General features: G+C 52.6%; 1 protein-coding gene across 7 annotated transcripts in view; it reads right to left on the bottom strand.

Annotated features, from left to right (window-relative positions):
* Positions 1 to 227: 227 nt before the first annotated feature.
* LOC105478257 (colony stimulating factor 2 receptor subunit alpha) overlaps positions 228 to 20909 on the bottom strand; it is a 42608-nt gene continuing 21926 nt past the window's right edge. For 4 of the 7 annotated variants that reach the window (XM_071089367.1, XM_071089373.1, XM_071089369.1 and 1 more), the window contains 7 exons: positions 19800 to 19972; positions 16312 to 16445; positions 14158 to 14187; positions 11210 to 11345; positions 9025 to 9121; positions 5767 to 5848; positions 240 to 733 (listed from right to left, as the gene is read on the bottom strand). In XM_071089367.1, the coding sequence (XP_070945468.1) occupies positions 656 to 733; positions 5767 to 5848; positions 9025 to 9121; positions 11210 to 11345; positions 14158 to 14187; positions 16312 to 16445; positions 19800 to 19972 (730 nt within the window). In that variant the 3' untranslated portion in view covers positions 240 to 655. Of the gene's footprint in view, positions 734 to 3904; positions 4135 to 5766; positions 5849 to 9024; positions 9122 to 11209; positions 11346 to 14157; positions 14188 to 16311; positions 16446 to 19799; positions 19973 to 20909 lie in introns of those variants that run through there. The other 3 variants (XM_071089368.1, XM_071089371.1, XM_071089372.1) reach the window with 3 other exon arrangements.

The following is a 20909-nucleotide window of genomic DNA, read 5'->3' as shown; positions in this document are numbered from 1 at the left end:
TGAACTCTAGTGATCCCCCCACCTCAGCCTCCCAGATAGCTGGGACTACAGGCACAAGCCACCATGCCCAGATAACTTTTGCATTTTTTTTGTAGAGATGGGGTCTCGCTCTGTTGCCCAGGTCTTAAACTCCTGTCTCAAGAAATCCTCCTACTTTGGCCTCCCAAAGTGTTAGAAATACAGGCATGAGCCACGGCGCCCAGCCAAAGATCACGTTTCTATTATTTATTATTATTATTTTTTTGAGATGCAATCTTGCTCTGTCACCCAGGTTGGTGTGCAATGGCGTGATCTCGGCTCACTGCAACCTCCGCCTCCCAGGTTTAAGGGATTCTCCTGCCTCAGCCTCCCACGTCGGTGGGATGACAGGTGTACGCCACCACGGCTGGGTAAATTTCTGCATTTTTAGTTGAGATGGGGTTTCACCATGTTGGCCAGGCTGGTCTGGAACTCCTGGCCTCAGATGATCCACCCGCCTCGGCCTCCCAAAGTGCCGGGATGACAGGTGTGAGCTACCGTGCCTGGACCCAAACATCATGTCTTTAAATAAAAACGTAGAAAATGATATAAAGGCTCACGGCATCATCAACAAGAAAACAGTTCCCCAGTGTCTCGGAGGCGGAGATGTCCACGCCATTCCTACACCCTCCAGGCCTCAGGTAATTTCCTTCACGGTCAACACCTCTTCGCGGTAACCTTTACCTTCCTCTGGCATGAATTCCTCCCAGATAATCTGAGAAAAAGAAGGAGGATTCAGGCTGTCAGATCTTCACAGCTGAGCCTGGGACTCGGAAGGCAGTGTTTATTTTTATCTTCCCCCCTCGAGACGGAGTCTCGCTCCGACGCCCAGGCTGGAGTGCAGTGGCACGACCTCAGCTCACTGCAACCTCCGCCTCCCGAGTTCAAGCCATTCTCCTGCCTCAGCCTCCTGAGGATTATAGGCGTGCACCGCCACGCCCGGCTAATTTTTGTATTTTTAGTACAGATGGGCTTTCATCATGTTGGCCAGGCTGGTCTCGAACTCCCGACCTCGTGGTGATCCACTCGCCTCGGCCTCCCAAAGTGCTGGGATGACAGGCGTGAGCCACTGTGCCCGGCCAGGGGTTTTTCCTGGGATAAAGATCTGAGACAGACCCACCCGTGCAGCCTCATAGTTGACAATGAACAGGGTGGCCTTCGGAAGAGCTTGTGAGCGTGAGACCTGGGCAGGGTGCAGCAGGTGCTAAGGCTCTGGGGCCGATGGAGCTCGGAGAAGGGAAGGTTGAAGCCTGAAGCTGTTATCCTGGCACCTCGATGTGGGGGACCCCTGGGGGGTCAGTGGAAAGCGGGGGCTGGGGAGGAGGCTGGCGTGGGGGTGGAAGGTAACGGAATGGCAGATGGCTGGGTCTAGGACGGGGGTGTGCAAGTGGCAACTGGAAGGGTGTTACCCATATGGCAGGAAAGAGGGCGCTGGGGGCAGCCCTGGGCTTGATCTGGAGTTCCCCATGGGAGGAAGACACAGCCCCTGAGGTGGAGAGAGGTAGGTGGGAGAGGGACGCCCCTGGGCTCTTCGGATGTGGGTCACACAGGTCCTTCACCCTTAGTCACCCTTCCTGGAGTCTTGCTGTTGAGTCTGTCTCTTTGCCTCTTTTCTCTGTCTCCCTCTCTGTCTCTCTTTCCTCCCCCTCTCACCATCTTCCACCCCCATCTCTGAGTCTCTCTCTATTTCCGTCTTCCTGTGTGTCTGCCTCTGTTGGGTTCAGTCTCCCTGTTTCTCTTTCATCTCTTGGTCTCTGTCTCGGATACCCGGCACCAATGACATGTCCCTGTGACTCGGGGACTAGGCTACAGTCCCCAGTTATTGAATCAAACCCTGACTCAGGGGCTGCGACAAAGGTGCTTTGTAGATGTGAAGTTCACAGTCAGCTGATTCCCAGGAAAAAAGATTGACTAGAGAATGTGGGTGGGCCTCATCTAATCAGTCGAAGGTCTAAAGGGGGAAGGGTGGGCCTTATCTAATTAATAAGCTGAAGGTCTAAAGGAGAAGGGTGGGCCTCATCTAATTAGTGAAAGGTCTAAAGGGGAAGGGTGGGCATGGTCTAATCAGTTGAAGGTCTAAAGGGGCAGGGTGGGCCTCAATTAATCAGTTGAAGGTCTAAACGGGAGGGGTGGGCCTCATTTAATCAGTTGAAGGTCTAAAGGGGGAAGAGTGGGCTTCTTCTAATCAGTTGAAGGTTTAAAGGGTGAAGGGTGGGCCTCATCTAATAAGTCGAAAGTCTAAAGGGGAAGGGCGGGCCTCATCTAATTAATAAGCTGAAGGTCTAAACGAGAAGGGTAGGCCTCATCTAATCAGTCGAGGGTCTAAAGGGGAAGGGTGGGCCTCATCTAATCAATTGAAGGTCTAAAGGACAGGTGGGCCTCATCTAATCAGTTGAAGGTCTAAAAAGGGAAGGGCGGGTCTCATCTAATCAGTTGAAGGCCTAAAGGGGAAGGGTGGGCATGGTCTAATCAGTCAAAGGTCTATAGAGAGAAGGGTGGGCCTCATCTAATCAAAGGTCTAAAGGGGAAGGGTGGGCCTCATCTAATCAGTTGAAGGTCTAAAGGGGGAAGGGTGGGTCTCGTGTAATCAGCTGAAGGTCTAAAGGGGGAAGGGTGGGCCTCATCTAGTCAGTTGAAGGTTTAAAGGGGGAAGGGTGGGCCTCATGTAATCAGATGAAGGGCTAAAATGGGGAAGGGTGGGTCTCATGTAATCAGTCGAAGGTCTAAAGGGGGACAGGTGGGCCTCATCTAATCAGTTGAAGGCCTAAAGGCAAAGAGGGGGCATGGTCTAATCAGTCAAAGGTCTAAAGAGAGAAGGGTGGGCCTCATCTAATCAAAGGTCTAAAGGGGAAGGGTGGGCCTCATCTAATCAGTTGAAGGTCTAAAAGGGAAGGGTGGGCCTCATCTAATCAGTTGAAGGCCTAAAGGGGAAGGGGGGGCCTCATCTAATCAAAGGTCTAAAGGGGGAGGGTGGGCCTTAGCTAATCAGTTGAAGGTTTAAAGGGGAAGGGTGGGCCTCATCTAATCAGTTGAAGGCCTAAAGGGGAAGGGGGGCATGGTCTAATCAGTCAAAGGTCTAAAGAGAGAAGGGTGGGCCTCATCAAAGGTCTAAAGGGGAGGGTGGGCCTCATCTAATCAGTTGAAGGTTTTAAGGGGAAGAATGGGCCTCATTTAATCAGTTGAAGGTCTAAAGGGGGAAGGGTGGGTCTTGTGTAATCAGCCGAAGGGCTAAGGGGGGAAGGGTGGGCCTCATCTAATCAGTTGAAGGCCTAAAGGGGGAAGGGTGGGCCTCATCTACTCAGTCGAAAGTCTAAAGAGGAAGGGTGGGCCTCATCTAATTAATAAGCTGAAGGTCTAAAGGAGAAGGGTAGGCATCATCTAATCAGTTGAAGGTCTAAAGGGGACAGGTGGGCCTCATCTCATCAGTTGAAGGTCTAAAAGGGGAAGGGCGGACCTCATCTAATCAGTCGAAGGCCTAAAAAAGGGAAGGGCGGGCGGCATCTAATCAGTTGAAGGTCTAAAAATGGAAGGGTGGGCCTCATCTAATCAGTTGAAGGCCTAAAGGGGGAAGGGTGGGCCTCATCTACTCAGTCGAAAGTCTAAAGAGGAAGGGTGAGCCTCATCTAATTAATAAGCTGAAGGTCTAAAGGAGAAGGGTAGGCATCATCTAATCAGTTGAAGGTCTAAAGGGGAAGGGTGGACCTCATCTAATCAGTCAAAGGCCTAAAACGGAAGGGTGGGCCTCATCTAATCAGTTGAAGGCCTAAAGGCGGACAGGCGGGCCTCATCTAATCAGCTGAAGGTATATTGGGGGAAGGGCGGGCCTCATCTAATCAGTTGAAGGTATATAGGTGGGCCTCATCTAATCAGTGGAAGGTATATAGGTGGGCCTCATCTAATCAGTCGAAGGTCTAAATGAGCAGGGTGGGCCTCATCTAACTCGTCCAAGGTCTAAAGGATCAAAGCTGGGGTTCCCTGGACAAGAGTTTTATTTCCTTTTTTAAAATGACATCTCCTACTCTGAGAATGCCGGAAGGTTCTGCCCCTGGAATGCAGCATCAGCTCTGGCCTGACTTTCCAGCCTGCCGGCTTTTACCGCAACATGAGACGCAGTCCCTGAGGCAGAGAGAGGCGGGTGGGAGAGGACCGTTCATGGGGTTTCGGGGTGCACGTCACGCAGTTCCTTGCCCTTGTTCACCCTCTCCGGGCTCTCGCTGAGACCAGGTATCATTTCTCTGTCTTCCCCGTCTCTCTCGGTCTCTGTGTCTCTTTTCTCTGTCTCCCTCTCTGTCTCTTTCCTCCCTATGTCTCTCTCTTCCACTCCCATCCCTTGGTCTCTCTTTGTGTGTGTCTCTCGCTCTCTCTCCGCTCTCCGAGTCCACCTATGTCTCTCTCTCTGTTTCTTTTTCTCTTCGTCCCTGTCTCTATCTGTCCCTCTCCCTCTCTCTCTGTTTTTCTCTCTCTGTGTCTCTCTGTCTTTGTCTCTCTCCCCTCTCTGTGCCGTTGTTCCTCTCTGTCTCTCTCCTCTCCCTGCTGGGGTTGGTGATGTTTTTTTGTTTGTTTGTTTTTGTTTGTTTGTTTGTTTGTTTCTTGATATAAAGTCTCGCTCTTGTCGGCCAGGTTGGAGTGTAATGGCGTGATCTCGGCTCACTGCAAGCTCCGCCTCCCGGGTTCAAGTGATTCTCCTGCCTCAGCCTCCCGAGTAGCTGGGATTACAGGCGTGCGCCACCACACCCGGCTAGTTTTTGTAATTTTAGTAGAGATGAGGTTTCTCCATGTTAGCCGGGCTGGTCTCGAACTCCCGACCTCAAGTGATCTACCCGCCTCGGCCTCCCAGAGTGCTGGGATGACAGGTGCGAGCCACCGTGCCTGGCCCCTGCCTGTTCTTTATGTTTGTCTGTCTTTGTTTCTCCATCTCTGTCTCTCTCTGATGGTGTTTTTCTCTTCATATATCTCTGTGTTCCTCTCTGTCTCTCTCTCTCTTTCCTTCTCCCTTTTCTCCCTCCCTCTCTGTTTCTCTCTCTGTGTGTCTGCCTTTGTTTCTCTGTCAGTCTGTCTGCCTGGACTTCCCTCTCTTTTGTGTCTTCTTCTCATTCCCTTCTTTGTTCCTCCCTCTCTCCTCCGTCTCTCTCCATCTTTCTCTGCCTCTCTCTCTTGTCTCTTTATTTCTGCCTCTCCTCTCTACCTTCTTTTTTCTTTTGAGACGGAGTCTCACTCTGTCACCCAGGCTGGAGTGCGGTGGTGCGATCTCGGCTCACTGCAACCTCTGCCTCCTGGGTTCGAGTCATTCTCCTGCCTCAGTCTCCCGAGTAGCTGGGATTACAGGCGTGCACCACCGTGCCCGGCTACTTTTTGTATTTTTAGCAGAGACACGGTTTCACCATGTTGGCCAGGCTGGTCTCGAACTTCCGGCCTCACGTGATCCACCCGCCTCAACCTCCCCAAGTGCTGGGATGACAGGCCTGAGCCACTGCGCCCGGCTCATCACTACCATCTTCTCTTCCTTGTTTTGACCACCAGCCTGACTCAATTTCTCCTGATGGAGCTCACAGAGAGGACCCTGACTCCAACCCGGGAGAGACCCTGATCTCAACCTGGGAGAAGTCCCAGGAGCGGGATACAGATTCCAACCACACCCGTGGCGAAGCTGGTGGAGAAGCAAGACAGTCGACACTCAGAGGCCGTGTCCCACACTCCCCGTTCCCCGCTTTCCCTCCCAGGTCACCGTTCCGCCCGCCCTCTACCTACCTCATCTTCCACTTCATGGTTATCATTCAGTTTGTCTTTGATCTGTGGGACTGGCGGGAACAGTCTCTGTATCCTAAAGAACCTGAGACACAGAGAGAAAGTGTGGAGAGAACGCCAGGGTACCAGAGTTCCTTGCATCGACGCCGTGTGCCGAGGGATGCTGCGCGCGGGGTATCTGCGCTCAACTACGCAGAACAACTTCACTAAGAATCACCAGATGATGAAAATCTTAAGGAACTAGGCCAGGCGCGGCGGCTCACGCCTGTCATCTCAGCACTTTGGGGGGCTGAGGCGGGTGGATCACTTGAGGTCAAGAGTTCGAGACCAGCCTGACGAACATGCTGAAATCCCGTCTCTACTAAAAATACAAAAATTAGCTGGTTATCATGCTGCACACCTGTAATCCCACCTACTCAGGAGGCTGAGGCAGGAGAATGGCGTGAACCTGGGAGGCGGAGGCTGCAGTGAGCCGAGATCACACCACTGCACTCCAGCCTGGGCAACAGAGTGAGACTCCATCTCAAGAAAAAAAATTAAAAAAAGAAAGAATCACCAAATGATGAAAATCTTAAGGAACTAGGCCAGGTGTGGTGGCTCACGCCTGTCATCCCAGCACTTGGGAGGCTGAGGCAGGTGGATCACTTGAGGTCAAGCGTTTGAGACCATCCTGGCCAAATGGTGAAACCCCGTTTCTACTAAAAACAGAAAAATTAGCCGGGCATGGTGGTGCACACCTGCAAACCCCAGCTACTCAGGAGGCTGAGGCAGGAGAATTGCTTGAACCCAGGAGGTGGAGGTTGCAGTGAGCCGAGATTGCACCACTGCACTCCAGCCTGGGCGACAGAGCGAGACTCCATCTCAACAAAAAAGGAAAGAAAGAAAGAATCACCAAATGACAACAATCTTAACAATCTTAAGGAACTAGGCTGGGCATGGTGGCTCACGCCTGTGATCCCAGCACTTCGGGAGGCCGAGGCAGGCGGATCACTTGATGTCCGGAATTCGAGACCAGCCTGGCCAACCTGCTGAAACCCCATCTCTATTCCAAATACAAAAATTAGCTGAGTATCGTGGCGCACACCTGTCATCCCAGCTACTCGGGAGGCTGAGGCAGGAGAATCGCTTGAACCCGGGAGGCGGAGGTTGCAGTGAACCGAGATCACGTCACTGCACTCCAGCCTGGGCGACAGAGCAAGACTCTGCCTCAAACAAACAAACAAACAAACAAACAAACAAAAGGAACTGAGGAAACAGGAGATCCTACAAGAATACACAGTGATGCTCATAGGGAATCTTTCTAGAATCTTCCCCCAGCCCCTCAGGCACAGGGATGGGAATGGAACAGGCAGAGTCAGCTGTGGGCAGCTTCACGGACTCTGAGGTCCCTGGTGTTGAAGGGCTGAGCTCCAGAGGGGAAACGCCTGCCTTGATCCCACCAGCCTTGAAGAGCTTCTGGGTTGGAGGTGGGTTACTGTGTGTGTGTTTTGTTTTGAGATGGAGTCTCGCTCTGTCGCCCAGGCTGGAGTGCGGTGGTGCGATCTCAGCTCACTGCAACCTCCACCTCCTGGGCTCAAGCGATTCTCCTGCCTCAGCCTCCTGAGTAGCTGGGATGACAGGCACCTGCCACCACGCCCGGCTAATTTTGTATTTTTAGTAGAGATGGGGTTTCCCCATGTTGGTCAGGCTGGTCTCAAACTCCTGACCTCAGGTGATCCGCCTGCCTCAGCCTCCCAAAGTGCTGGGATGACAGGCGTGAGACACCACGCCTGGCCTAGTTCCTTAAGATGTTTGTCATTTGGTGATTTCTTTTTTTTTTTGAGATGGAGTCTTGCTCTGTTGCCCTGGCCAGAGTGCAGTGGTGAAATCTCAGCTCACTGCAATCTCCACCTCCCGGGTTCAAGCGATTCTCCTGCCTCAGCCTCCTGAGTAGCTGGGATGACAGGCACCTGCCACCATGCCCGGCTAATTTTGTATTTTTAGTAGAGACGGGGTTTCCCCATGTTGGTCAGGCTGGTCTCAAACTCCTGACCTCAGGTGATCCGCCTGCCTCAGCCTCCGAAAGTGCTGGGATGACAGGCGTGAGACACCACGCCTGGCCTAGTTCCTTAAGATGTTTGTCATTTGGTGATTTCTTTTTTTTTTTTTTGAGATGGAGTCTTGCTCTGTTGCCCAGGCCAGAGTGCAGTGGTGCAATCTCGGCTCACTGCAACCTCCACCTCCCGGGTTCAAGCGATTCTCCTACTTCAGCCTCCTGAGTAGCTGGGATTACAGGCATGAGCCACCACGCCCGGCTAATTTTGTATTTTTAGTAGAAACGGGGTTTCCCCATGTTGGCCAGGCTGGTCTCGAACTCCTGACCTCAGGTGATCCACCCGCCTCGGCCTCCCAAAGTGCTGCGATGACAGGCGTGAGCCAACGCGGCCGGCCTTGTTCCTTAAGATTTTCATCATTTGGTGATTCTTTGTGTGTATCTCTGTGGTTCCTGAATCCAGTGACAGGTGTCCTTCTAACAGACAGAAGAGGAGACACAGACACAGAGGAGGAGGCCACGTGGAGACGGAGGCAGAGACTGGAGTGATGCGGCCACAAGCCCAGGGATGCAGGGAGCCCCCAGGAGCTGGGAGAGGCAGGAAGGACCCTCCCTTAGAGGCAAAGCCACAGGAGACAGGAAGACGCCACCTTTCTGTCCACAGCTGAGCTCCGCCGCGGTGGCTGTCATGTCCGGCAAAAAGGTGTGGTCCCAAGCAAGTTCTCGATATTACTGGATGGGTCTTGGGATCACCAGACATCTTTGCAGGCTGTGTTTCTCTCTCTCTCTCTCTCTCTCTCTCACTCTCTCTCTCTCTCTTTATTTATTTATTTATTTTTGAGACGGAGTTTCACTCTTGTCGCCCAGGCTGGAGTGCAGTGGCGCGATCTCCGCTCACCGCAACCTCCGCCTCCCGGGTTCCAGCGATTCTCCTGCCTCAGCCTCCCGAGTAGCCGGGATGACAGGCACCCGCCACCACGCCCGGCTAATTTTTGTATTTTTAGGAGAGACGGGGTTTCACCGTGTTGGCCAGGCTGGTCTCGAACTCCCGACCTCAGGTGATCCGCCCGCCTCGGCCTCCCAAAGTGCTGGGATGACAGGCGTGAGCCACCGCACCCGGCCAAGGCTGTGTTTCTCTTTCTCAGAGACAGAGACCGACTTTGGAGAAAGCGCTTTTCTCGCGACCTGGCGTGGTTGCCTGGGGGATCCCCAGGGGTTTCACACGTTACCTTTTAAAGAGGAAGCCGAAAAGAAGGCCACAGACAAGGGTTCCCAGGATCAGGAGCACGTAAATGTGCACAGAGCTGGGGTTTCGGTCGTCGGAGCCTAGAGAGACACACACGTATGCGTCCACGGTGAATGGCTGATGGACGTGTGAAAGGAAATTAAATTTCTTCGTGACTCCAGACGCATTTAGCCACAGGGAACAGTGAAGCTGAGAACTGGGTCGAGCAAAGCTGCCTCCACCTTTTTCATGGTTCCTAAACAAGATGGCTTGGAGATGAAAGGCCAGGAGCCTGCGTCATGTTTTGCCCACATGGAAATTCGTGGTGAGCTGTTAGAACTTCACTGCCACGGGCCGGGCGAGGTGGCTCACATCTGTCATCCCAGCACTTTGGGAGGCCGAGGTGGGCGGATCACTTGAGGTCAGGGGTTCGAGACCAGCCTGGTCAACACGGTGAAACCCCGTCTCTACTAAAAATACAAAAATTGGGCCGGGCGCCGTGGCTCACGCCTGTCATCCCAGCACTTTGGGAGGCCAAGTCGGGCGGATCACGAGGTCAGGAGATCGAGACCATCCTGGCTAACATGGTGAAACCCCATCTCGCCGGGCGCGGTGGCTCACGCCTGTCATCCCAGCACTTTGGGAGGCCGAGGCGGGCGGATCACAAGGTCAGGAGATCGAGACCACGGTGAAACCCCGTCTCTACTAAAAATACAAAAAATTAGCCGGGCGCGGTTGTGGGCGCCTGTAGTCCCAGCTACTCGGGAGGCTGAGGCAGGAGAATGGCGTGAACCCGGGAGGCGGAGCTTGCAGTGAGCCGAGATCGCGCCACTGCACTCCAGCCTGGGCGACAGAGCGAGACTCCGTCTCAAAAAAAAAAAAAAAAAAAAAAAAAAAAAAAAAAAAAAGAAACCCCATCTCTACTAAAAATACAAAAAACTAGCCGGGCGAGGTGGCAGGTGCCTGTAGTCCCAGCTACTCGGGAGGCTGAGGCAGGAGAATGGCGTGAACCCGGGAGGCGGAGCTTGCAGTGAGCTGAGATCCGGCCACTGCACTCCAGCCTGGGCGACAGAGGCAGGCTTTTTTTGAGACTCCGTCTCAAAAAAAATAAAAATAAAAATAAAATAAAATAAAATAAAATAAAATAAAAATACAAAAATTGGGCCAGGTGCCGTGGCTCACGCCTGTCATCCCAGCACTTTGGGAGGCCGAGGCGGGCGGATCATCTGAGGCCAGGAGTTCAAGACCAGCCTGGCCAACAGGGTGAAACCCCGTCTCTACAAAAAAAAAAATACAAAATTAGGCAGGCGTGGTGGCAGGTGCCTGTAATCCCATCCACTCGGGAGTCTGAGGCAGGAGAATCGCTTGAACCCAGGAGGCGGAGGTTGCGGTGAGCCGAGATCACGCCATTGCATTCCAGCCTGGGCGACAGAGAGAAACTCCGTCTCAAAATAAATAAATCAAAATACGAAAATTAGCCAAGCGAGATACACGCTTGCAATCCCAGCTACTCGGGAGGCTGAGGCAGGAGAACCGCTTGAACCCGGGAGATGGAGGCTGCAGTGAACTGAGATCCTGCCATTGCACTCCAGCCTGGGTGACAGAGCGAAACTCCATCTCAAAATCAACAAACAAATAAAAATAAAAATACAAAAATTGGCCAAGCGTGATGCACGTCTGTAATCCCAGCTACTCGGGGTTTCACCATGTTGGTCAGGCTGGTCTCAAATTCCTGACCTCCGGTGATCCGCCCGCCTCAGCCTCCCAAAGCGCTGGGATGACAGGTGTGAGCCACCGCGCCCGGCCGAGTTTCTGTATTTTTAGTAGAGACGGGGTTTCACCATGTTGGCCAGGCTGGTCTCAAACTCCCGACCTCCAGTGATCCACCTGCCTCGGCCTCCCAAAGTGCTGGGATGACAGGCGTGAGCCACCATGCCCGGCTCTTCTCTGGTTATTAAGGGAGCGTAGCTCATCCATCCTGAAAAAACATCAGCAAAGCAATGTTGCGGGACCAAGCACGAGATCCCCTCCTTCTTTCTAGCCTCAGCGATAAACTCAGAGCCTGACGCTATTCCAAGCGATGTTCTTAACTCAATCTCAGCACCCAGGGCAGAGCCGCTGACCTCTGTGCCTGCTCCAAGGTGTTGGCAAGACGGCACAGACATCCCTTACCTCCGCCCAGCGCTTACCAAATTCAGCGGCTTCACTCCAGGAACTCCAGTTCAGGATGCGGACGTCTGCAGCTCTGATCTTCACAGCATGTTTCGCTCTGGGTTCAGAGCTTGGAAAGTTGTATCTATTTTCCAGATCACCAGAAACATTGATCTTGGGAGGAAGAAAGAAAGTTAGAGATCGGTGTCTTCGCGTGGAGGAAAAGGTTGTGTTTTTTCATTCTTCTATCTTTTAAATTTTTTTCTCCTTTTTTTTCTTTTTTTTCCTACCATTTTGAATGCACCTGCTCTGATCAAGTCTTGGAAGCTAACCAGAGTCAAGCCTCATTAGTATTTGGATGGCAGACAACTTAGGAAAATTTGGGTGATGTAGGTATTTTATTTTTCTAGTCTATTCTAGTCTAGTCTAGTCTAATCTATTCTATTCTATTCTATTCTATTCTATTCTATTCTAGTCTAGTCTATTCTAGTCCAGTCCAGTCCAGTCCAGTCTATTCTATTCTATTCTATTCTATTCTATTCTATTCTAGTCTATTCTAGTCTATTCTATTCTATTCTAGTCTATTCTATTCTAGTCTAGTCCAGTCTAGTCTAGTCCAGTCCAGTCCAGTCTATTCTATTCTAGTCTAGTCTATTCTAGTCTATTCTATTCTAGTCTATTCTAGTCTATTCTAGTCTAGTCTAGTCTATTCTATTCTAGTCTAGTCTATTCTAGTCTATTCTAGTCTAGTCTAGTCTAGTCTATTCTATTCTAGTCCAGTCTATTCTATTCTATTCTATTCTATTCTATTCTATTCTAGACAGACTCGCGCTCTGTCACCCAGGCTGGAGTGCATTGGCATGATCTGGGCTCACCACAACCTCCGCCTCCTGGGTTCAAGCAATTCTCCTGCCTCCACCTCCTGGGTTCAAGCCATTCTCCTGCCTCAGCCTCCCGTGTAGCTGGGATTACAGGCGCCTGCCACCAGGCATGGGTAATTTTTATATTTTTAGTAGAGACAGGATTTCTCCACGTTGGCCAGGCTGGTCTTGAACTCCTGACCTCAAGTGATTTGCACGCCTCAGCCTCCCAAGATGCTGGGATGACAGGCATGAGCCACCGTGACCGGCTAAAATTTTATTTTTTGAAGCAAAAATTGTTGGCCAGGTGTGGTGGCAGGTGCCTGTAGTCCCAGCTACTAGGGAAGCTGAGGCAGGAGAATCACTTGAACCTGGGAGGTGGAGGTTGCAGTGAGCCAAGATTGCACCACTGCACTCCAGCCTGGGAGACAGAGCGAGACTCCGTCTCAAAAGTAAATACACACATGAATAAATGATTCAGGAACTTAACAGACCTTCAGATGGATAGTTTAGCAAGGGATGTTAAGATCCCCAAGTCCAGCATAGTCGTTGGACAGAGGAGGATACTGAGGGTCGGAGTGGCCAGGAGACTTGGTAAATATCCGGCAACAGAACTCAGTCTAAAAGCATTTTAGAGGGAGACATAGTCTCCTTTGACAGTCACTGGAATATATTCTTAACCCACTCAGAAGAAAGAGGAATAAAATGGGAAAATCAGTAGAACGGGCTGAGCATTAATATTCCAACCGTTGGGACATGAAGGTTGAGGCCAAGAGCGGATCCCGCCCAGTAAGAACTTCGAGAGGGCCCTCACGCATGTGAGATCTTCTCCTCTGGTTCAGGGTCACGCCCCATCCTGTCCACCCCTGGGTAACACTGGCAGTAAGAGTCCCGTAAACCTACACTGTAGGGTCCCGCTGGGTTCGTGAATAGGGGACTGTAGGGTGACACTAGGGTTGTGAGTGGTTCAACCGTATGTGGGACAGAGTATTCTCCTGTCTACACTGGATCCAGGTAGACGTGGGGCAGGCTCTCCTTCTTGTCTACACTGGGTCTAGGTGGAGGTGGGGCGGGGTCTTCTCCTGTCTACACTGGGTCCAGGCAGACATAGGTCATGGGTAGACCGTAGGGTTACGCCGGGGGTCCTGTAGGGTTATGCTAGGGATCATGAGTAGGAGACAGTAGGGTTACGCCAGGGGGTCATGGGCAGGGGACTGTACAGTGTTACACTAGGGGTCATGAGTAGGGGACTGTAGGGTTCCGCCAGAGGTCATGGGTAGGGGACTGTATGGTTACACTAGGTGTGGTAAGTAGGGGACTGTAAGGGTCATGAGTAGGGGACTGTACGGTTCCGCCAGAGTGGTGAGTAGGAAACTGTAGGGTTACGCCAGGGGTCATAAGTAGGGGACTGTAGGGGTTGTGAGTAGGGGACTGTAGGGTTACGCCACAGGTCATGGGTAGGGGACTGTACGGTTACGCTAGGTGTGGTAGGTAGGGGACTGTACAGGTCGTGAGTAGGGGACTGTAGGGTTCTGCCAGGGTGGTGAGTAGGGGACTGTAGGGTTATGCCAGGAGTCAAAGGTAGGGGACTGCAGGGGTCGTGAGTAGGGGACTATAGGATTACACCAAGTGTGGTGAGTAGGGGACTGTAGGGTTACGCTGGAGGTCATCAGTAGGGGACTGTAGGGGTCATGAATAGAGGACTGTAGGGTTACACTAGGTGTGGTGAGTAGGGGACTGTAGGGTTATGCTGGAGGTCGTCAGTAGGGGACTGTAGGGTTACACTAGGTGTGGTGAGTAGGGGACTGTAGGGTTACAATAGGGGTGGTGAGTAGGGGACTGTAGGGTTACAGTAGGGGTGGTGAGTAGGGGACTGTAGGGTTATGCTGGAGGTCGTCAGTAGGGGACTGTAGGGTTACACTAGGTGTGGTGAGTACGGGACTGTAGGGTTACAATAGGGGTGGTGAGTAGGGGACTGTAGGGTTACAATAGCGGTGGTGAGTAGGGGACTGTAGGGTTACAGTAGGGGTGGTGAGTAGGGGACTGTAGGGTTACAATAGGGGTGGTGAGTAGGGGATTGTAGGGTTACACGGAGGGTTGTCCGTAGGGTCCGTGGTTTCACTTACCGGTAGGTTTTCAGTGCCAGGCTGCATATTCTAGAAACAAAACAAAACACAATACAAGGCTCACTGTTCCCATTTCTAAAACACTTTACATGGTTCACACAGTGTCTCCCTTGGTGTGGGCACCGAATGGAAAAAGAGTCCCTGCAGAGTGGCAGGCAGGTCTCCCTCCACAAACCCCAAATCTACAAGACAGGTAGGATGAGGAGCTGCAAACACAGAATTCTTCCTGGCCAGATATCCTCCTGTAATCCATCCACAAAGGTCCCACTGGCCTTGGGGCAGGGTGTTCTGTCTACACTGCATCCAGGTAGACATGAAGTAGGCTCTCCTTGCCTACACTGGGTCCAGGTGGTTGAGGGACAAGATCTCCTCTTGTGTACACTGGATGGAGGTGGACGTGGGGCAGGTTGTCTTCCTGTCTACACTGGGTCCAGGTGGTTGAGGGACAAGATCTCCTCTTGTCTACACTGGGTGGAGGTGGACGTGGGGCAGGTTGTCTTTCTGTCTACCCTGGGTCCAGGTGGTTGAGGGACAAGATCTCCTCTTGTCTACACTGGGTGGAGGTGGACGTGGGGCAGGTTGTCTTTCTGTCTACCCTGGGTCCAGGTGGTTGAGGGACAAGATCTCCTCTTGTGTACACTGGATGGAGGTGGACGTGGGGCAGGTCTCTTCCTGTCTACACTGGGTCCAGGTGGTTGAGGGACAAGATCTCCTCTTGTCTACACTGGATGGAGGTGGACGTGGGGCAGGGTCTCCTGCTGTCTACACTGGGTCCAGGTGGTTGAGGGACAAGATCTCCTCTTGTCTACACTGGGTGGAGGTGGACGTGGGGCAGGTTGTCTTCCTGTCTACACTGGGTCCAGGTGGTTGAGGGACAAGATCTCCTCTTGTCTACACTGGATGGAGGTGGACGTGGGGCAGGCCTCTTCCTGTCTACACTGGGTCCAGGTGGTTGAGGGACAAGATCTCCTCTTGTCTACACTGGATGGAGGTGGACGTGGGGCAGGTCTCTTCCTGTCTACACTGGGTCCAGGTGGTTGAGGGACAAGGTCTCCTCTTGTCTACACTGGATGGAGGTGGACGTGGGGCAGGTCTCTTCCTGTCTACACTGGGTCCAGGTGGTTGAGGGACAAGATCTCCTCTTGTGTACACTGGATGGAGGTGGACGTGGGGCAGGTTGTCTTCCTGTCTACTCTGGGTCCAGGTGGTTGAGGGACAAAATCTCCTCTTGTCTACACTGGATGGAGGTAGATGTGGGGCAGGTTGTCTTCCTGTCTACACTGGGTCCAGGTGGTTGAGGGACAAGATCTCCTCTTGTCTACACTGGATGGAGGTGGACGTGGGGCAGGGTCTCCTGCTGTCTACACTGGGTCCAGGTGGTTGAGGGACAAGATCTCCTCTTGTCTACACTGGGTGGAGGTGGACGTGGGGCAGGTTGTCTTCCTGTCTACACTGGGTCCAGGTGGTTGAGGGACAAGATCTCCTCTTGTCTACACTGGATGGAGGTGGACGTGGGGCAGGTCTCTTCCTGTCTACACTGGGTCCAGATGGTTGAGGGACAAGATCTCCTCTTGTGTACACTGGATGGAGGTGGACGTGGGGCAGGTTGTCTTCCTGTCTACACTGGGTCCAGGTGGTTGAGGGACAAGGTCTCCTCTTGTCTACACTGGATGGAGGTGGACGTGGGGCAGGGTCTCCTGCTGTCTACACTGGGGGCAGGTGGGGGTGGGGTCGGGTCTCCTCCTGTCTACACTGGGTCCAGGTAGAATGGGGCAGGGTCTCCTCCTGTCTACACTGGGGGTAGGTGGGGGTGGGGTCGGGTCTCCTTCTGTCTACACTGCGTCCAGCTGCAGATGGAGCAGAGGCTCTCCCTTGCTTGTTGCATCATCCTCCACACCTCCGGGTCCACTTGCTGGTTCCATGGTTGCAGGATCATCCTTGTCCATCCTCCTGCAACTTCCTTCAAGGTTGCTTCACAGGCCACAGGCTCCTCACCGCTTCCTCTGCTCCCCGAAGTGCATTCACCCCAGGGTCACCGCTTACCATCCACCCATCCTTCCCCCAGGCCACATCCCCCGGATTCCCAGGCTCCTCTGTGGGCGTGCCCCGTGCGCCTCCCTCCTGATGCCCGGGCCCAGGGGATCTCTCACCGACCTTTCTGTGGACGTCCAGCTGGTACTGAAAGTCCAGGTACGACAGCTTCTGATAGGTCCTGGGCTGTTTCCACCGTACCAGGCAGTGCGTTGTGTTGCAGCGTACAGTGACGTTACCGGGCGGGTTAAATCGTTCTGGAACGAGGGTGCAGGATACACCCCTGAACCCCAGAGGTCCTGTCTACACTGGGTCCAGGTGGAGGTGGGGCAGAGTCTCCTCTCATCTACAATGGGTCCATGTGGAGGTAGGGCAGGGTCTCCTCCTGTCTACACTGGGTCCATGTGGAGGTGGGGCAGAGTCTCCTCTCATCTACACTGGGTCCAGGTGGAGGTGGGGCAGGGTCTCCTCCTGTCTACACTGGGTCCATGTGGACGTGGAGTACGGACACCTCTTTGTCTACACTGGGTCCAGGTGGAGGTGGGACAGGGTCTCGTCCTGTCTACACTGGGTCCATGTGGAGGTGGGGCAGGGTCTCCTCCTGTCTACACTGGGTCCAGGTGGAGGTGAGGCAGGGTCTCCTCCTGTCTACACTGGGTCCAGGTGGAGGTGGAGTACGGACACCTGTTTGTCTACACTGGGTCCAGGTGGACGTGGAGTAGGGACATCTCTGTCTACACTGGGTCCAGATGGAGGTGGTGCAGTCTCCTCCTGTCTACACTGGGTCCAGGCAGAGGTGGGGCAGAGTCTCCTCCCGTCTATACTGGGTTCAGGTGGAGGTGGAGTAGGGACATCTGTTTGTCTACACTGGGTCCAGGTGGAGGTGGGCCAGGGTCTCGTCCTGTCTACACTGGGTCCATGTGGAGGTGGGGCAGGGTCTCCTCCTGTCTACACTGGGTCCAGGTGGAGGTGGAGTACGGACACCTGTTTGTCTACACTGGGTCCAGGTGGACGTGGAGTAGGGACATCTCTGTCTACACTGGGTCCAGATGGAGGTGGTGCAGTCTCCTCCTGTCTACACTGGGTCCAGGCAGAGGTGGGGCAGAGTCTCCTCCCGTCTATACTGGGTTCAGGTGGAGGTGGGGCAGGGTCTCCTCCCGTCTATACTGGGTTCAGGTGGAGGTGGAGTAGGGACATCTGTTTGTCTACACTGGGTCCAGGTAGAGGTGGGGCAGGGTCTCCCCCTGTCTACACTGGGTCCAGGTGGACGTGGAGTACGGACACCTCTTTGTCTACACTGGGTCCAGGTGGAGGTGGGGCAGGGTCTCCTCCTGTCTACACTGGGTCCAGGTGGAGGTGGGGCAGGGTCTCCTCCTGTCTACACTGGGTCCAGGCAGAGGTGGGGCAGAGTCTCCTCCCGTCTATACTGGGTTCAGGTGGAGGTGGGGCAGGGTCTCCTCCCGTCTATACTGGGTTCAGGTGGAGGTGGAGTAGGGACATCTGTTTGTCTACACTGGGTCCAGGTAGAGGTGGGGCAGGGTCTCCCCCTGTCTACACTGGGTCCAGGTGGACGTGGAGTACGGACACCTCTTTGTCTACACTGGGTCCAGGTGGAGGTGGGGCAGGGTCTCCTCCTGTCTACACTGGGTCCAGGTGGAGGTGGTGCAGTCTCCTCCTGTCTACACTGGGTCCAGGCAGAGGTGGGGCAGAGTCTCCTCCCGTCTATACTGGGTTCAGGTGGAGGTGGGGCAGGGTCTCCTCCCGTCTATACTGGGTTCAGGTGGAGGTGGAGTAGGGACATCTGTTTGTCTACACTGGGTCCAGGTAGAGGTGGGGCAGGGTCTCCCCCTGTCTACACTGGGTCCAGGTGGACGTGGAGTACGGACACCTCTTTGTCTACACTGGGTCCAGGTGGAGGTGGGGCAGGGTCTCCTCCTGTCTACACTGGGTCCAGGTGGAGGTGGGGCAGGGTCTCCTCCTGTCTACACTGGGTCCAGGTGGAGGTGGTGCAGTCTCCTCCTGTCTACACTGGGTCCAGGCAGAGGTGGGGCAGAGTCTCCTCCCGTCTATACTGGGTTCAGGTGGAGGTGGGGCAGGGTCTCCTCCCGTCTATACTGGGTTCAGGTGGAGGTGGAGTAGGGACATCTGTTTGTCTACACTGGGTCCAGGTGGAGGTGGGCCAGGGTCTCCTCCTGTCTACACTGGGTCCAGGTGGAGATGGGGCAAGGTCTCCTCTTGTCTATCCTGGGTCCAGGTGGAGGTGGAGTAGGGACACCTCTTTGTCTACACTGGGTCCAGGTGGACATGGAGTAGGGACATCTCTGTCTACACTGGGTCCAGGTGGAGGCGGGGCAGCTACCATGTCCAGGAGACATACCCACTGGGGCAGGGGGTCCACGGTGGGAGGTGGGGATGGGCTCGGGGAGCAGGAGTCACACTTCTGTGACAGTTCTGAGCCTGAAGAGGCCGGGAACGTCCAATGGGATGAAGGAGCCCATGGGTGGGATGCGATGGGCTTGGGAAGACGAGAGTGTGTGGGCATATGGAGCTGGCTCCAAGAGGCCAGCCAGGAGTGGGGCACTGGGACACGAAGAAATGCTGGTGAGGAAAAAATGAAGAAAAAGAGGAAGGAAGGAGGAAAGGAGAGAAGGAGAAGGGAGGAGAGGAAGAAGGAAAGAAGGAAGAAGGGAGGGAGAGAGGGAGGGAAGGAAAGAGGGAGGGGAGAAGGAAGGGAGGGAGGGAGGAAGGGAAAGAAGGAAGGAAGGAAGGGAAAGAAGGAAGGAAGGAAGGAAGGGAGGAAGGAAGGAAGGAAGGAAGGAAGGAAGGAAGGAAGGAAGGAAGGAAGGGAGGAAGGAAGGAAGGAAAGAAGAAACACAGGCAGGAAAGAAGGAAAGAAAGAAGGAGAGAAAGAGAGAGGCCAGGTGCGGTGGCTGACACCTGTAATCCCAGTACTTTGGGAGGCTGAGGCGGTGGATCATCTGAGATTAGGAGTTCCAGACAGGTCTGGCCAAGATGGTGAAACCCTGTCTCTACTAAAAACACAAAAATTAACCGGGTGTGGTGGTGGGCGCCTGTCATCCCAGCTACTCAGGAGGCTGAGACAGGAGAATCGCTTGAGCCTGGGGGGCAGAGGTTGCAGTGAGCTGAGATTTCACCACTGCGCCCCAGCCTGGGTGACAGAGTGTATCTCAAAAAAAGGGAAGTTAAATCAGCTCAGTTGTGATTTGTTACAGCACCAAAGTTACGCATATATGTATATATTTTTGAGACGTTGCTCTGTCGCTCAAGCTGGAGTGCAGTGGCACAATCTCGCCTCACTGCAACCTCCACCTCCTACGTTCAAGTGACTCTTCTCAGCCTCCCGAGTAGCTGGGATTACAGGCACGTGCCACCACGCCCAGCTAATTTTTGAATTTTTAGTAGAGATGGGATTTCCCCATGTTGGTCAGGCCGGTCTGGAACACCCGATCTCAGGTGATCGGCCCGCCTCGGCCTCCCAAAGTGCTGGGATTACAGGTGTGAGCCATCACACCCGGCCTCAGTTACACAGATTTTCAGGCAAATTCCATTTCACCTATAAACAATAGGAAAATCATATGTGTTATTCTCACCTATTTTCTTTGTGTCCAAAAGTGAATCGAAGAATTGGATGCCAATTTCTTGGCTGGTTCCGTTAACCAGGAAGTAATTGCGAGATGTTAATCCTGACAGGTTACCCAGGTGGCATCCCACGTGGGTTCCTGAGTCTTCTATGTAATAAGGACACTGGATCTCCCTCCTTCTCCTGCAAGATTAAAAAGTGTTCAGAGAGCAATCAGGAAAACAAAACAAAACACAAAGACGCAAAACAAAACAAAAACAAACACAAAACAACACCACAAAACAAAAACAGCAAAACACGAAACAAAAAAACACAAAAACACAAAACAAACGAAAACAAACACAAAACAAAAACACAAAACAAAACAAAAACACAAAACAAAAACAGCAAAACACGAAACAAAAAAACACAAAACACAAAACAAATGAAAACAAACACAAAACAAAACAAAAACACAAAACAAAACAAAAACACAAAACAGAAGCAGCAAAACATGAAACAAAAAAACACAAAAACACAAACACAAAACAAAATAGAAACAAGCACAAAAAAAACCCAAAACACAAAAACACAACACAAAACAACGCAAAAACACAAAACAAAAACACAAAAACACAAACAAAACACAAAACAAAACAAAAACAAACACAAAACACAAAAACCCAAAACAGAAAAACAACACAAAAGAAAACACAAAAACATAAAACAAAAAAACACAAAACACAAACACAAAACAAACAGAAACAAGCACAAAACAAAACACACACACAAAAACATGAAACAAAAAAAACACAAAAACACAAAAGAAAAACACAAAAACACACACAAAAAACCAAACAAAAAACCACAAAACCACAAAACAAAACAAAAAGAAACACAAAAGAAAACACAAGAAAACAGCACAAAACAAAACAAAATAAAAAACAGGCTCAGTGCACTGGCTTGCACCTGTCATCCCAGCACTTTGGGAGGTTGAGGCAGGCGGATCACCTGAGGTCAGGAGTTCAAGACCAGCCCGGCCAGCACAGTGAAACTCCGTCTCTACTAAAAATACAAAAATTAGCTGGGCGTGGTGGCGGCACCTGTAATCCCAGCTACCAGGGAGGCTGAGGCAGGAGAA

This window comes from Macaca nemestrina, chromosome Y, assembly GCF_043159975.1.
Source record: "Macaca nemestrina isolate mMacNem1 chromosome Y, mMacNem.hap1, whole genome shotgun sequence".
Lineage (NCBI taxonomy): Eukaryota > Metazoa > Chordata > Mammalia > Primates > Cercopithecidae > Macaca > Macaca nemestrina.
Note: the sequence above shows the minus strand (reverse complement) of the source record. Positions and strands in the feature narration are given on the sequence as shown.